General features: G+C 37.5%; 2 protein-coding genes across 5 annotated transcripts; both read right to left on the bottom strand.

Annotated features, from left to right (window-relative positions):
• Window positions 1-2493: 2493 nt before the first annotated feature.
• LOC137744927 (flowering locus K homology domain) lies at window positions 2494-7557 on the bottom strand. 4 transcript variants are annotated; one of them, XM_088681316.1, is made up of 8 exons: window positions 7291-7551; window positions 6726-6993; window positions 6378-6653; window positions 4359-4611; window positions 3868-4016; window positions 3489-3773; window positions 3192-3386; window positions 2494-2899 (listed from the first exon to the last, which is right to left on the bottom strand). In XM_088681316.1, exons 2-8 carry the CDS (start codon window positions 6984-6986, stop codon window positions 2723-2725), a joined length of 1596 nt encoding a protein of 531 aa, XP_088537442.1. In that variant the 5' UTR covers window positions 6987-6993; window positions 7291-7551; the 3' UTR covers window positions 2494-2722. The 4 variants fall into 4 exon arrangements, with proteins under 4 accessions (XP_088537442.1, XP_088537443.1, XP_068340845.2 ...); XM_088681317.1 differs by having other exon boundaries at window positions 3868-4013; window positions 7291-7549; XM_068484744.2 differs by having other exon boundaries at window positions 6378-6993; window positions 7291-7557.
• A 2095-nt stretch (window positions 7558-9652) lies between these two features.
• Window positions 9653-11438, bottom strand: LOC137744101 (uncharacterized protein At2g34160-like). Its single transcript, XM_068483965.2, has 5 exons — window positions 11241-11438; window positions 10633-10681; window positions 10234-10296; window positions 10076-10140; window positions 9653-9965 (listed from the first exon to the last, which is right to left on the bottom strand). Exons 1-5 carry the CDS (start codon window positions 11364-11366, stop codon window positions 9864-9866), a joined length of 405 nt encoding a protein of 134 aa, XP_068340066.2. The 5' UTR covers window positions 11367-11438; the 3' UTR covers window positions 9653-9863.
• Window positions 11439-15849: the final 4411 nt, after the last annotated feature.

Below are 15849 nucleotides of genomic sequence, written 5' to 3' on the forward strand. Positions count from 1 at the left end.
TATAAACTACGATTTATGTTGATCATATCTTTTAGAGCTTGACATATATCCACTAACATAATCATGGTTAAATAATTTAATTTAATTCTCTTTATCATTACGAAGGAGAGAAACACAATTTGGCAACCATTTTCCATATGTACCCCGCTTTTGCTAGCTGCATCTTCAAAAATTATGGACAATCCTTTCCGTCTTCTTCCCAAAGTATCACCCCACGAATCCAAATCACAACCCACAACTACCAAATTCTTTTGATTACCAAAATCAAGAACCAATAACAAATATCTTGTTATCTGTTGCAGATTAAATTACACGTTGAGTTTTGTTGCAGTTAAATTGCACCTAATTTTTTGTTTTGTTATTATATGCCTTGCTTGCTTCTTATTTTCAAATTCATAGTTGCTTACCCAAAAAACAAAAATAAACTAAAAGTTAGCCAAGTTTTAATTTCAATTGCATCTCAATTCAACATCAATCCAACTTCACATTCATACGTGCCTTCTGCGTTTGTAATAGACATAAATGGGTTGTTGTGGTTGCTTAGTTGCGGATTGGCTTCCAATCTGCGGCGCCAATATGTTGGAGAAGATGGGAAGACGTAGAGGCAAAAAAGAAAAAATTGTCCAGATTGGAAAGAAATTTTTTATTGTGCCTGAGACACTCCGTCTTGATAGATAAGTCAACATAAGAAATAATATGTGGAAAGTTGCCAAAAAATTAAATATAAATGTTTTTTTTTATCAAATAAAAATAAATGGTTTAACTATAGTTATGTTAGTGGACAAATGTCAAGCCATGAAGTTGATAGTGAGCATATACTATAGATTATGGTAAATAAAAATACTCCCCAACAGGGTAAAGTAGCTAGCATTCCCCAACATTACAAAGATGCCAAGGTTGACGAAATTCCGTTTCTAACTTAATATTTTATTGAGAAAATTGTAGCAATGGTTCATCAACTTTAACCCAATTGGAGCAATGGTTCCTTAACTAAAAATTCATGACCATTGGTCCTTTAACTCATCAAAACATGTAGCTATGGTCATTTTCGTTAACTTCATTAGAATTTTGTCAAAATGAGTTGTGTTCAAAAGACTATTGTTACAATTAGGTTAAAGTTAAGACAAATGCTCCAATTAGGTAAAAGTTGACATAACAAATCTTCAATTGGTTAACGTTGAGAGACCATTGCTACAATTTTTCACATTTGGTTTTCCATGTTTGCCTCTTGATTCAACGCTACGTGCGTAGCACGTGACTCATTTTGATAAAAGTTCTGACGGAGTTGACAAAAAAAGGTCATAACTGCACATTTTGATAAGTTAAGAGACCAATGGTCATGATAAAAAGTCAGTATTTTAACAAAATTTTGTAGAAACTAGACATCGTATTTCAACATAAAACAAATTTGGGGTTTTATCACAAATGGTCCTCGAGATTAATCAAATTCATCATTTCGGTCCCTCACTTTCAAAATCAATCAATGTCGTCCCTGACATGTACTACCCCACATCAATTTGGTATTTTTGTTAAAATTTCGTCAACTATTCTGTTAGTTTGTATGTGAGGCCCACAAATCCAATGAAATGGTGACACGTGGATCACACAAATTAAGGTTTTTTTTTTTATATCGCAAATGGTCCCTAAGTTTCAAAAATTGATAAATTTGGTCCTTAACTTTCACTACCGCACATAAATTTAGTTATTCCGTTAAAATTTTATCAATATTTTTTGTTTGTGTGCTGATGTGGTCCAACTAATCTAATCATATGGCTCCATGTGGATTAACTGTAAAAACCTTTTTTTTTAAGAGTGAACCAACGGTCCAACGGACGAGTATTCTGCGTTAACACTTTAGTGGTGTCATGGTGCCTTCCTTTTCTTTTTGAGCATACCCTTACCCTCATGAAGACGAAAATGACTTTTTTTTCTTTTAGTTTTGGTTTTTAGTTTCTTATTTTACTCTTAGTTTTGGATCTTAAAAAAATAGTTTCTTATAATTAATTCATGTGGCGCCATATAATTGGATTAGTGGGACAAAAAAAAAATATTAACAAAACTTTAACATAAGGATTAAATTGACGTGTGGTATTGAAAGCAGGGTCAAATTTATCGATTTTTGAAACGCATGGACCAAACTGAGGAATTGGATCAATGTCGGGGACCATTTGCAATAATTTGTGTAATCCACTTGTCACCATTTCATTAGATTTGTGGATCCCACATACAAACTAACAAAATAATTAACGAAATCTTAATAAAATGACCAAATTGATGTGAGATAGTGAATGTCAAGGATAACATTGATTGATTTTGAAAGTAAGAAATCCAAATGATAAGTTTAATCAATCTCAGAAACCATGTGATAAAAACCCAACATATTTTTATGCCATTTCCCAGATACTTTTTCTTCCATGCTAGTTGCTACATGTTAAGAGTCTTAAGACGGTCGGGTCCTCCTTAATGCATCAACAGGAAAACAATGTGCCAAGCTACTAACAAGAGCATGTCCATTAATTAAGAACAAGGCAAGTTCAGAGTAAATCGGTTCAACCCTACGGTTAGCCAGCCTAATCAACACCGAAAATCTGACATTAACTAGTTCAAAATCAAAGTTTCAAAAGTGAACCCACAGTAAAACGATACAACTGCCCTAAAGAAACTATTTTGTCATTGACCAATTCACACCGATAAACAATTTTAGCCTAGTAGAGGTTCCCGTCTAGTACCCATAATGCGAGCCATAGACTGAGCCATAGCCGCCGTGTTGTCCTGCGTGTCCTTGATTAGATGGGGGAGATGCATAAACTGAACCGTGAGTGGCATAGTTGTTATAACCTTGGTCCACAGAGCCAGGGGTTGGTGTCGGCTGCGGTGCTCCAGCATCTGCCATGAAATTCTGCAAACCGACCAACAAAGCACTGTCAAGGTCGCTGTACTATCAAAACGAACAAAGGCTTTTAAGCTAACATAAATTCATAATGCATGTATAAAAGAAATGTTCTCGTATATCAACTACTACCGACAGCAGAAGCTTTCTAACAGCGCTAATGCACTAAATCATTATAGCAGAACACCCAATAAAACATGTTTTAAGTTTGCCGTACTCCTATTACGACCTCCCAAAAATCTAACAAGCTAGAAAGCATGATCAAGATAGAAGAATCAAATGCAAGGACAAGGAGCATTACCTGTATCAGTTGTTGAGCTGCTTGAACTTCGGGAGCACTTCCACTGATTTCAACAGTCATCTCCCCAGGTACACCCCTAGTCTCTTGTATCGTAACAGTTGCCCCACTAGCTCGTCGAATATAGCTTATACTTGCACCAGCTGTGCCAATAACAGCATCAGCATATGACAGTGGAATTTGCAATTGCTTGGTGATCTGCAAAAATAAGAAAAATCATCATCATGTACATATTTGGACTATGAGAAAGAACTTGATCACCAATTTAATTATAAATGGATTTAAGAACATGAGTATAACCTGTGTTACCATTCCTGGTGCGGACTGAGCGTTTGATGACTGATGGACACCCATTGGGGCTTCTCTTCCATAAGCTGATATACCATGATGAGGCTGTTTCTCCATTGGTGGAGGCATGTCAGTTGGTGGATAGTAATTGTCATGTTGCCGAGGAGGTGGCATGTATTGGGGATTAGGTGGCCCAAATCCAGGACCCCCATGACCAGCATTGTGGGGATGACCTTGAGGTGGACCCCAATTTTGATGAGGTGGCCCATGTTCCATCTGAGGATTTGCCATTTGCATCTGATACAAAATATTGATCATCAAGTGTTTCATCAAACACAAATGTCAAGAGATGGGCTGACCGATTGCAATTGAGAGGACAAAGCAGACTTACATGCATTTCAAATATTGGAATTATACTGCGGTCAACTAAAAACTTCCTAAGATGAGATGCAATTAGTTCAATTGCTTTGTGCACACCAACAGCTTCACCCACTACTTCAACCACTCTGTCATCTTGAAGAGCAAAAATCGGTAGGTCTTCTGCACCAAATCATTCAACAAGAAGTCAGGCAATCGAGCAGAGGAACTAAACAAACACACAGGTGAAGATAGGAATGCAAAATTATAAAAACTTAAGTTTTTGGTGTTTGTGAACTATGTAAATACTGCAACTAAATATCTCACTTATAACCACTAGACGAACTTTTAAGCTTTACTTATTTGGTTATACTGAAGAAAATTATATCTAAAACGACACACAGCTACGTAATCTCATACTGACTTCTTTAGAACTCACACTAAGATGCTCAAATATTTGTGTATGTTTCAAAGTACTTAGGCAAACTGTAAAGCACAAGAGATTCAAAATACAATGAAGCTTACCTGATCCAAGAACTCTAACTATGCAGTTAGATGCTTCTTGAATGGATTTAACAGTTCCTCCCTGTTTCCCAATCAAGCTTCCTGCCTGTGAAGCTGCAACCAGCAGCTTTGTAGAGACTTTGCCACCCATGCCCGGTGGAGCATGAGATGAATCACCATCCAAACCATCAATAATACGCGTGTGAACCCTCAAAAGGCCATCCATTGCAGGGGGAAGAGAAGAATCAGGCTCCTCCTTACCAGAAACCATTACCTAATCAACGCAATAAAAAGCACCATCAGCATATAACAAACACTGGCCTTTACCAAATCAACAATTCTTTCACACAGGTAAAAACTAAAACTTGAAAAAAGGACCACGTGAAATGGTAACAAGGAAGGGCAAAATTGTACACAGCTTTCAGATACATCAAACCATTTTGTAAACCAAAAGGTATGCATTGAACATATCTATGTAGGATCTTCCAACCAAATATAATTCTACCATATCTGTGTAGGATCTTCCAACCAAATATCTATGCACTGAGCATATCTATGTAGGATCTTCCAACCAAATATGTTCTTAATCTTTACACACCACAGTATCATGGCCTACAGTTTTGACAAGTTGCTAGGGGTAAACAACAGCTTAGCACTATTACGTGCAACTAATTGATTGATACTGACAATTGACGGTAGTTAGTTATACTGCTTTTTTGCTTCAAACATACGTAGGACAGTTTATAAGCCACTTAAAATTTATCCTTAGTCTTCAGAATCACGTTTTTGAGTATTAATTATTTCGTTTATGGTGTACACCATCAGCGGCAAGACATCAATCATCCAGGTTCTGAAGTTACCAGAGATAATGCAGAGCTTTGTGGAACAAATGTTCAAATAGTGTACGTGTTTATTCAGATCAACTTTTCAGCACAATGTAATGCTCAATGCTGATCCCTTCCATCTGGACCTTTGGTTCTTCAAGTGTGGGATCTTATTGATGATTGAGTCGTTGCCTTAAAATTTGCACGAAAAACCTGCACACATTCATTGTTGTTATTACAATAAATGGATTTATTCATATTTTGTGGATTCTTGTGATGTCGCTTCTTTTACGTCTTCTTTGATTAAACGTTTTTAGAAAAATACTTCTAGAGTTGAATACTTAAGAGTGGTGACTCACATTTGTTATTATTTGCCCAACACAGTTTCCATAATTTCATTGATTTTCAGACTCTTCAAGATAACAGGGCTAGATATTTCTAAAAGTTTATATAGTATTTTTTTCATTTGGATAGCACTTTTCTTCTCCTAAAAGATCTACATCAAATTACACAGCTAAGAAGATCACCACTTTGGGATACGAATAGATAACTAGAACCTAAATTTTTTTATGAAACAGACAATATATTTCTAGTCAGAGTGTCAGACTAATCAAGATTTCATTTAATGTGTATGTTGATCTAACACATGCAGTATGCCTCATACCTATTTTACTATCTTCAATGACAATTATTGTATACTTTTTCCTGTAATTATTCAATCAATTGTCAATATCAACCTATAGCTTTTAAACTCAACAAGGTGAAGTCCATACATACCAACTGATCATATTGGTCATTGATCTTCATAGTAACAATTATAGTCAAAAGTCAAGAACTTCATATTCATCTTTCCCTAGGTCATTTCAACAATGATATATCACCATATGACTGGCATACCTGGTGCAAGCGACACTCTATAATAGTCACGTAGAGGAAAAACCAAAAAACAATAAGCGTTAAGCACTCTCAACAACAATCAAATATTTATAGCCACCAAGGAAGCTTTCGTCAACTATGATATAGCATATTTACTCTCACGTAAAACTTAGACCAGTAACTAAACCATAGGACCATAGGAACTATAATGCCCAAATATTTCAAGGTGAAAGCATATTATAGAGAATGACATAAACCACGTGACCAAAAGCAGCTAAATACGTAATATTGGTTAAAAGAGAATACTGAATCGCATTCGCACAGGTCAGTAGAAACTTACGGCTCTTTCAGTCGTTCCTGGGGGTCCATCAAGAATTTTAATGCGAGCTCTCGTTTCCTCAACTATTTTCTTAATGAACTCCCCTTTCCGTCCAATTATACTGCCAACCTTCTGCGCAGGAACCAGCATCCGGAAAACACTCTCTCCGGGCCATCCAGGCCACTTCTTCTCACCTCCACCAATGGCAGCAGCATCTTCGTGACGCTCTTGGTTCTGTTCAGATAATTGCGCCTCCTCCCCTTGCAATTCTACCGGTAACTCTACTTGTTCCTGCGCCTGGAACTGGGCCAGTGCCTCTTCTTGCTCCTGTGCCTGGAACTGGGCCAGTGCCTCTTCCTGCTCCTGTGCCTGGAACTGGGCCAGTGCCTCTTCCTGCTCCTGTGCCCGGAACTGTGCAAGTGCATCTTCTTGTTCTTGTGCAAATGTCACTCCATGCTCTTGTTCATACCCCTGTACATCGGCCTCTGTCAGCTCCGGAGCCGGGTCTAGTGCCGTAGCCTGGTCACCTACCAGCGGCTCCGCATTCTCAATCTCGGCATTGATTTCAGCCACGGTCACAGGTACTCCACCTCCATCAAGTTCCCCATAGAGTTTATCAGCTTCAGCCATAAATTGTCTGCATTACCAAACATAAACCAAGAAAATTAAGATAACAGAAACAAAAAATCGCCAAAAATATGAACAAACCCGAATCGTAAACCGGCTCGGAACCATTAATTTAGAAGAACAAAAACCCTTCTTTTAATAAAAAAAAGCCCTAGAATAACAGAATCACAAAACAAAGAAAACCCAATAACGAGCCAATATCAGCAATTTACACAGAAATATAAGCAAATACTGCACCAAAACCGTAGAAAATTGCAAGAAAAATTAGAAAGACAAACGCAAAAAACAAAAAAATAAAAATTATTACACGGGTAGCGAGAAGAACTGGTAGTGGCAGCGCGAAGCCGAGTAATCTGAAACTGAAAGGGGCGAATCGCCGGAGAGGGCGGCGAGAGTTGGATTAGGGTTTCGAAGGGGTTTTACAGAGAGCGAGAGAGAGAGAGATTCAGAGTGGAAGAAAATAGAAAGAGAGGGAGAGTGATTTTTCTTGATTTGAGCGAGAGAGACAGCGTTTGGGTTTTGGGGTATTTCGATTTCTGTGGTTCTGAAGTATGTTTTATTTACACCCACCAATTTGCCAAGTATTTTCTCATCTTTTTATAATATTAAAAAAAGACGCATGTTTTTTGTATTAGTATAACTCCTAATTCTATTGTTGAAATTTAAAATTAATAAAATTAGTTTTTGAATTTGTTTGTCGTTAATCATCACAATGATAAAAATATTTTCAATTTTTGCCAAATCATTTTGTCTTATTGTTTATTAAATAGTCTAAATTGAGAATATTTTTATTATTTTTATTTTTATTTAACTAATATTTTTACCAAATGATCAAAATAATTGACGGAGGACAAAAATAAAACCCACTTATCTCGATTTCAAATTTGACCAAAATAAAAAATTATGTCAATTTTAAATTGCCTAAAAACCAAAAAAAAAAAAATTAATTAATTAATTAATTATTTTTATTATATATTTAACCATAACTCTACCAAATTCATTCCCTCATATCCTAACATGAATTTATGTTTATTTTTTAACTAGTAAAATATTGATACATTGTGACATCCCACATCGCCCAGGGGAGTGATCCTTAAATGTATATTCTCATCTCTACCTAGCACGAGGCCTTTTGGGAGCTCACTGGCTTCGGGTTCCGTAGGAACTCTGAAGTTAAGCGAGAAGGAGGCTAGAGCAATCCCATGATGGGTGACCCACTGGGAAGTTGCTCGTGAGTTCCCAAAAACAAAACCGTGAGGGAATGGTAAGCCCAAAGCGGACAATATCGTGCTAAAGTGGTGGAGCAGACCCGGGAAGTAATCTGTCCCAGGCCGAGATGTGACATACATGCATTGTCACGTCATTTAGTAAATATGGTGAATAACTACTCTATGCATAGTTAATAATTTATTTGGTTTTTCTTTTTTTTTAAATCACTAAAAGTAATTTTAGATAATAAAAAAAAATCTCATTGTTTGGCAGAAATACTTAAAAATGTTTTTAAGTCAAAAAAGTACATTCTAGGATTTTCAAGGAAAAACAAATGTTGTAATATAAGCACATATCTTAGAAACACAATGATTTCTACACCAAAGTTTTGTCCTTCTACACGAATGCGGATCTTCTTCAGATCCTCAAATCATGTTATGCGATCAGTTTTTGTTAAGTACTATTATATTTAATTTTAAATAAAAGTATTTAAAATAATTTCTGATCGCATGAACGAATACAATTAGAAGAACCTCATAACCCTCTTTCCTTCTACACACCATCCTTTATTCCTACTTCGTACGGTAAACAAATTCGCCGATAAGAAAAAGAAGTGGTGTTTTTTCCATTGCTTGAATGTCAAAAACACATGTGAAGCAACCGGCAAAACAAGCACCCTTTCTTGTTCTTCCGGAATCCTAACTGTGCGACAAACGACATACTGAAACACGCAGAAAAAAGTGGAAAGTAACATCGAAATTTACTGAATTGATGGTACATTTAAGCGCGTGTTTAGGCATGAACACGTAACAAATTAGAGATGGCATCGAAATCTGTTGTGATCGTAAAATTTCAGAAAGCGATGAACAACGCTACCAACTTCAAGCATAAAGCTCGTTAGAATGAATGGCAAATGATGATCCGTCGACAAATGCAGATCTACCAAAAACTGCAGATTACAAAAAAGTCTAACGCAACGAGAACACAGATTGATCCAAATCTCAAGTAACATATTACAAAGAGAGCCAAAAATCAAAGATTCAAACATACCTAATAAGACCGTCATACGAAGACATTGTCAAGCTTCCGATGAATGTATAGTGATACAAGAAAAAGCTTTCGATAAATTCTTAGAAATCGGAGAATTTATCAGAGAATGCAAGATATAAAATGTTATCTGGAGCTTTATCATGTCAAATATTTGCATATATGACCATTCAAAACGACAAACAAAATTTATGAGTCCGTTTTTGGAAGCTTCACTGTGCCTTATGCGAGTAAAGAACATACCAAAAAAGTTTCTCCTGCAGTTTTGTCTAAATTCTGTGATCTCGTAGTAATTACCTTATCGATGTAATGAAATACGCAGAATGTCTACTATATGCTGCTATATAATATATGCATCCGTGTATGTATCTATGTATAATGTATGTACACGAAGAATAAGATCGTGCAGGATATATAAGAAATAGGGTCGATAAAATTTTCTTCCCAATTTTTCATTGAACGATAGACATTATGTGCGAAAACAGATGAAAATTTTACAGATTCGAGAAGGAATTCATCTATATACTATCGTACTTATCTCAATTCAGGCAGAGAGTGAAGGAAGAATGTGAATGTTAAACTACAACAATGAACCATCGTTGGATGAGTTCTACTCCTTCGTTATCATTTTGTTCCCTCGGTCGCAACTGACTCTGGAGCAAGTACAGCAGCATTCATTTGCATTATAGCGTCAAATTTTTCAGACTTCCCCAGCACAATCTCGATCTAAAGTTGAAAAGAAAAGGAGAAACAATAGAAACGATATCAGAAGCTAGGCGGAAACTTCATATTAAATGTTCAATCAACTTAAAATCGCTCGACTAAAGAAACCAAACCTTAGCCTTCTGCATGAGGCGACCCTTAATCTCGTCTTTCATTCCAACGGTAGATGTAGACACCTCTGTTCAATCCCTCAAACAAAGATAACCAAATCAATCACATCTATAACTTTTTTTGCAAGTTTTTTTTGGAATTATGAGTGCAGATTTCTTACTCTTCTCAATAGCCAATCCATTATTCTTCAAAATCTCAGCAATAGTGACAACCGTAGTGATTGCTGTAATAACACAAGTGCAGGAAATTAGCAGGACAAAAAAAAGGCAAGGAAGGACATTCAAAGTTCATCGTAAAACAATTTTCAATCTTCGAAGACTCAAAACGTCGCCAGTGAGAAAATGTTTAGAGCTTCTGGTAAGTGTTAGTTCTTCAATTGACAATAAGTAGGGAGTCCACCACGAAATCTTCACCCTACTTGCGTCACACCGCCATCACTGACCTTTGGTTGTACTCATATCGATTGCAGTAGGGTTTTGGTAAGCAATACGAACAAGAGTATAGATATTTGTCCGAACATACGAAAAAGACACTGAGAGATGATTCCGAAAAGATTTACCCATTCCCAGTGCAGAAAGCTCAACCTCATTGTGCTGCTCTATGTACCTCTGCATCAAAGAAAAAACTACGTAAACATGAAGTACAGATCTTGCCAGCATTCATCCAATCATACAACAACTCACAAAAAACTATATATTAAGTCGAATTTCGTGCACTTCCTCGAAAAGCAAAGAAAATGAAGTTTTTCGGTGCGATTGTCATACATCCATGTGGTATTACTATTACTAAAACCGCTCATACTATCAACCCCGTGACTTACCATAACTTCAAAATAAAAATCATACAAATTGAAAAGTTTTTCGGTGTAATCATCACGCAACCATGCAATTACCAAATCAACACACATTGTCAATACATGACTTAGCAACACCATCTATGACCATCACACTCAAAAATTCCTCGAAACCGCAATCAATCACCGAAGCAATTACATAGAAACTGAGGGGAAAAGATGTAAAATTTATCATACGTATAAACTCTTGGTGTTACTACAAAATTTATCATACGTTCCTCACGATACTCAAATAACTAAGCTAATCAGACAAATACACCAAATTAAAACCGAAAAATCGAGAATAATTAGCAAAAAAAGGTATAAAAATATACCTTAGCGAGATTGACGTAGAAGAAGAGCGGTTTCTTGGTGTTGGAGACCTGAATTCTGTTCTTCTTCGGCGCCTCAATCGGTTGCTGCGGTGGAGCTGCGACTCTCTGCATTTGAGCTGCCGCCATTTTTCTCTGAAATTTTCTCCAACTTTCAATCTCTCGCTTTCGGTGGGAAAGGGGAAGAAGAAGACTCGTGAATTTGATCCGAAACGTTAGCGGAGAGCAGTTACGTATGGAGATTTATAATGGCGGGAGTATTGGTGTGGGAACCAATCGGGAGGGAACACGTGGTGCTGTGGGATTGGGTGGCGGACGGAGTCAGTCTGTTTGGCAGTTAGGATCCCAAGGAGCGGGAGGCCGTTATACTGTTCTAGTGGGCCTGGGTTTAGAACATTTTAGCCTAATGGGCTGTTGTGATGTGGGCCTGTGATGGACAAGCTGAGAAAGTTTAGCCCAAAAATAAAGAGAAGTTTGTTGGGAATCGTTGTTAGTACTCAAAATAGTCATCATGAGTCATGTACTTTTTTATTATTAGGTCTAAATACATAAATGAGTATTTCTGTGTGTCATTAAATATACAAGTTGAATTTCAGATTCTGACTAATTCATATGTAGTAATTTCTAAATTAGAAGGAACAAAATTGGAATGTAACTAACATTAAGTTTGAATAAAGAAATTTAAGATTACTAAGGAATTTTAAAATAACAGGAATTAAAATGACGAGATTTTATTTTCTAGAGTTTATGAATTTTCTTGTTTGGTTAACCTAAAAGAACAATGGAATTGAATACATAATTTATTATTTTTAAACTCTCAATCATATAAATAAGAAAAATACACTTATTTACATGAAATTTAAACTTTGGAATTGAAAGTCCCAAATTCCGAGTTTATTTTTTTCACACGGAAATTCTAAATTTCTATGTTTATGAATCCAAATAAGGGAATTGGTGCATGTTAATTTATAAATTTTAATTTTTATCCAAATTTCAAGTTTATTTCTTTTATCCAAACATAATGTAAAGTATTTTTAAAGTGCAGAAATTTTAAAATACATTAGCTTTTCAAGCGTGAATTAACTATGATGATGGACTTCAAATTGAAAGAATTCTTTCAAAAGCGAAATTCCACTTACTCTTCTCTTATGATCGACTGTATTGTTCACATGTTAGTACATATATAATAGTATTTTTAGGGGCCGTTTGATAACCATTTCATTTTCAGTCTTTTTTAATTCGCATATTTTACAACTGAAAAATGAAATATTGTTTGGTAATTACTTTAATTTTTAGACTGCCCCTTACCCTTTCAGTATGAGTTTTCAGTTTTGACCTTTCAAATTGTTGGCATATTCAAGATTTTAACAATGAGTTCAAAGTTTTCCAAAATTGAAATTGATAATGATTGGCTGCTGAAAGAAGAGTAGTAAGTTATGATGAATTAAACAAAATGGACACGTGATCAAATAAATAAAGAATTGAAAACTTAAACCAACATCGTTCCACACAAATGGAATCGTGTATATTTTCAATCGGTTTTTCCAGCAAGACTTGTTGCTCTTCTTTCAGCAGCCAAGTATTATATATTGAAATTCTGAGATAATTTGGAACCGATTTGGAATACAATTCTCATTCACCAAAAAAAAAAAAAGGATTGGAATTTGAACCTAAACCAAATGATCATGGACAAACATGATCCAATTTTGTTTCCATGAATTAAAGGGAAAAATAATTTAAACTCATGAAGAAAAGTTTTCAAACCGACAGTGGAAGTGGAGTGGCCATGGCAAAGGAAGAATTTACACAACGTTGGCGGAGTGCCGTGGTCCAAATTAATGACTCCAAACACAATCCATTTGCACGATCCAACAGAGAGAAGTTGTCCCTATTTGTGCTTCGTTTCCGTGGGACATCTTAATATTTTTATTAGGGTTACTTACACGTGCAATAATAAGTAAGTTATGAAACCAAACAAAAATGTGACAACGATTTTTTGTGATTGGTCAATTTCGAAGTGGGTTTCGTGGAGAAGTGAATGATGTCCACTTTAGATTTATGTGTCCAGAGTCCGCATATAAGAAATTCGGACCATTCAAAAGAGAGAGATTCAGGCCGTTCAAGTTTTTTAATATATGTGAAGTAGGTTAGTGAGATAGACTAATGAAGGCCGTAAAACTGAAATCGAGTGGTTTGTGACACACCCCGACCGAGATCGGAGCGTGCTGGCCGTCACACAAAGGTGACGTAGCCATGTGCACGTGCAGAAGCTAAAGTAGTAATAAGAAAGTACGAATAATTAAAAACTAGCATACAAGTACTAGAATAAGTGCTAGTTAGTGCGATACAAATTCAGAGCAGGTCTATAGCAGTCCAATTAAAACAACAACAGTAGTACGCCCGAAGGCGACCCTACAATGGGGAGTGTCTGTCAGAACGCCGAAAAGCTCTCAAGGGAAACCACCGCAACGGCTAAGCAACTAGAACCTGGAGGGGCGCAAAACAAAAACGTGAGTGGGCAAAAACAAAGCTCTTTGAAAACCATTTCATAAAATACTTTCTAACCCCTCGCCGTAAAACCTGTATACTTCCCAGAAAATAAACATATGTACGTATGTGTAAACATGCAAAACATGCTCAAGGGTATACCAATCATGCTCAAGATATGCCATGCCAAAATCTCGTAACGATATGCAAGTGCCCAGGTATAATCATAATCAATATCATGTAATCAGGCAGCCGGAGTCACCTACGTGACCTGTACGGCTACATCTAGAGCTCAAATCTCAATCTCAATATCTAAACCTGCCCACGAGTCGGAACCACCTAAAGTGGTCTGTACGACAAGCCTGGGTGTAACATATATATACGCTCTAGTGCTACGATCACGTGAAGGCTGTGCGAATAATCGCGGGTCACCTACGAGTCGGAACCACCTATCGTGGTCTGTACGACAGGCCTATGCACCTAGCTTGGATCCAAGCTGAGCGTATGGTGCGGGAGGTGAACAACACGTGAAGGACTGTGCCCTACTCTGGGCGGGAGCACTAACACCGGGGGTGCAGGTTATGAGCTCTCTAAGCATCTCTAACCACTATTTAATGCAATCGTTAAATAACGCTTACCTGGCACTTACCTATGCCTCCACAGCACCCACATATAAATATGTATATGCATGCTACTACTAATGAATGTGATGATGCATAAACGTTAATAATGACATGCATGGCATAAGGTAAATAACCCTTTTAAATCAATTTCTGGGAATATAAATGTATATAGGTATATACGGAAAACAAAAGCCCACTCACTGGTATGTAGAAGGGTCGTAGCCCCCCTGTCTCGCGTGTGCACGCTCGTCCTCTGGGTACGTGTCACCTAAATGCGAAACAACTATAAAAACGTTAACTTTAAAGCACATAACCCGTTTCTCGTAATAACTTCTCATACATTGCTCAAAATGGACAAATGAATATACCAACGTGCTCTACACAACCTCAGGATCACAACCATATTTTTAAAATAATTTTTGGACCCCGCACGCGCCCCCACGCGCCAGCACAGGCACGGACCTACGCGCCCCCCACGCGCGGCCACGTGCCAGGCACACTGACGGTGTCAACAGACGCCGTCAGGAATATTCCGTTAAACTGACGGAATATTCCGTCAAATCTAACCGGATACCGTCACTGCCGTTAGGAATATTCCGTCAAACTTGACGGAATATTCCCCTTTCTTCTCCGGCCTACCCTCGCCGGACTCCGGTCGCCGGAAACTGGGAAAAACTTTAAACTAACTATTCTCCTTCGTTTCTCAACCGTTTTCTATGATTCTTGGACCAAAAGAAAGCCCTAAACTAGTAGAATCACGTTGGACCACTTTTAAAGGCTAAAAGTTACGCGATCATACCTGTCTCAAAACTCAAAAACCGGCCAACTTCGAACTAGGCCTTCCCGACGTCCAAATTCGTCCAACGAGCTACTCCGACGCTCCTTAGGACCTCACCAACACACCTACAAGCTTCAAATGTCCAAAAACTAAGTAAATTAATGTTGCATGAACAGTGCTCAAAACGGACCTCGCGATATCGACGTGAAAACGTCGAAGTTCTTACCTGAAAATGCTATGGTCGTGCTCCCCTTGACCTCACGAGTTGAATGGTGTCCTTGGTTTCCTCGATCCGTGATGGTTTGGGTGGTTTTGGTGTTGGTCCGTACGTATGGTGATAACGGGAAGAAAGAGAGAGGCACGGGGGAGAGAGACAGAGGGAGGGTGAAGAGAGACAGTGTATGTGCAGGTGTGTGTGTGTGGCCCAAAGCTTGCCAACACCACACAAGGTAACCAAAAACAATAATACGAAAACCAACTAGGGGTAAAAAGGTCATTTCCTAAGCACGTTTCCGACATTTTCGGGACGGGATGTCACAACCTTCCCACCTTAAAAGAATTTCGTCCCGAAATTCAAAACAACAACGCAGCAACCCCCTAGTAGTCAAAGAACAATCGAGGGTACAAATCCCTCATCCGATTCTCTGTCTCCCACGTAGCTTCTTCGACTGAATGGTTCCTCCACAAAACCTTCACTAAATTCACTGTCTTGTTCCTCAGAACC

Source organism: Pyrus communis, chromosome 12 (genome assembly GCF_041283825.1).
Source record: "Pyrus communis isolate YQ-2024b chromosome 12, ASM4128382v1, whole genome shotgun sequence".
Classification (NCBI taxonomy): domain Eukaryota; kingdom Viridiplantae; phylum Streptophyta; class Magnoliopsida; order Rosales; family Rosaceae; genus Pyrus; species Pyrus communis.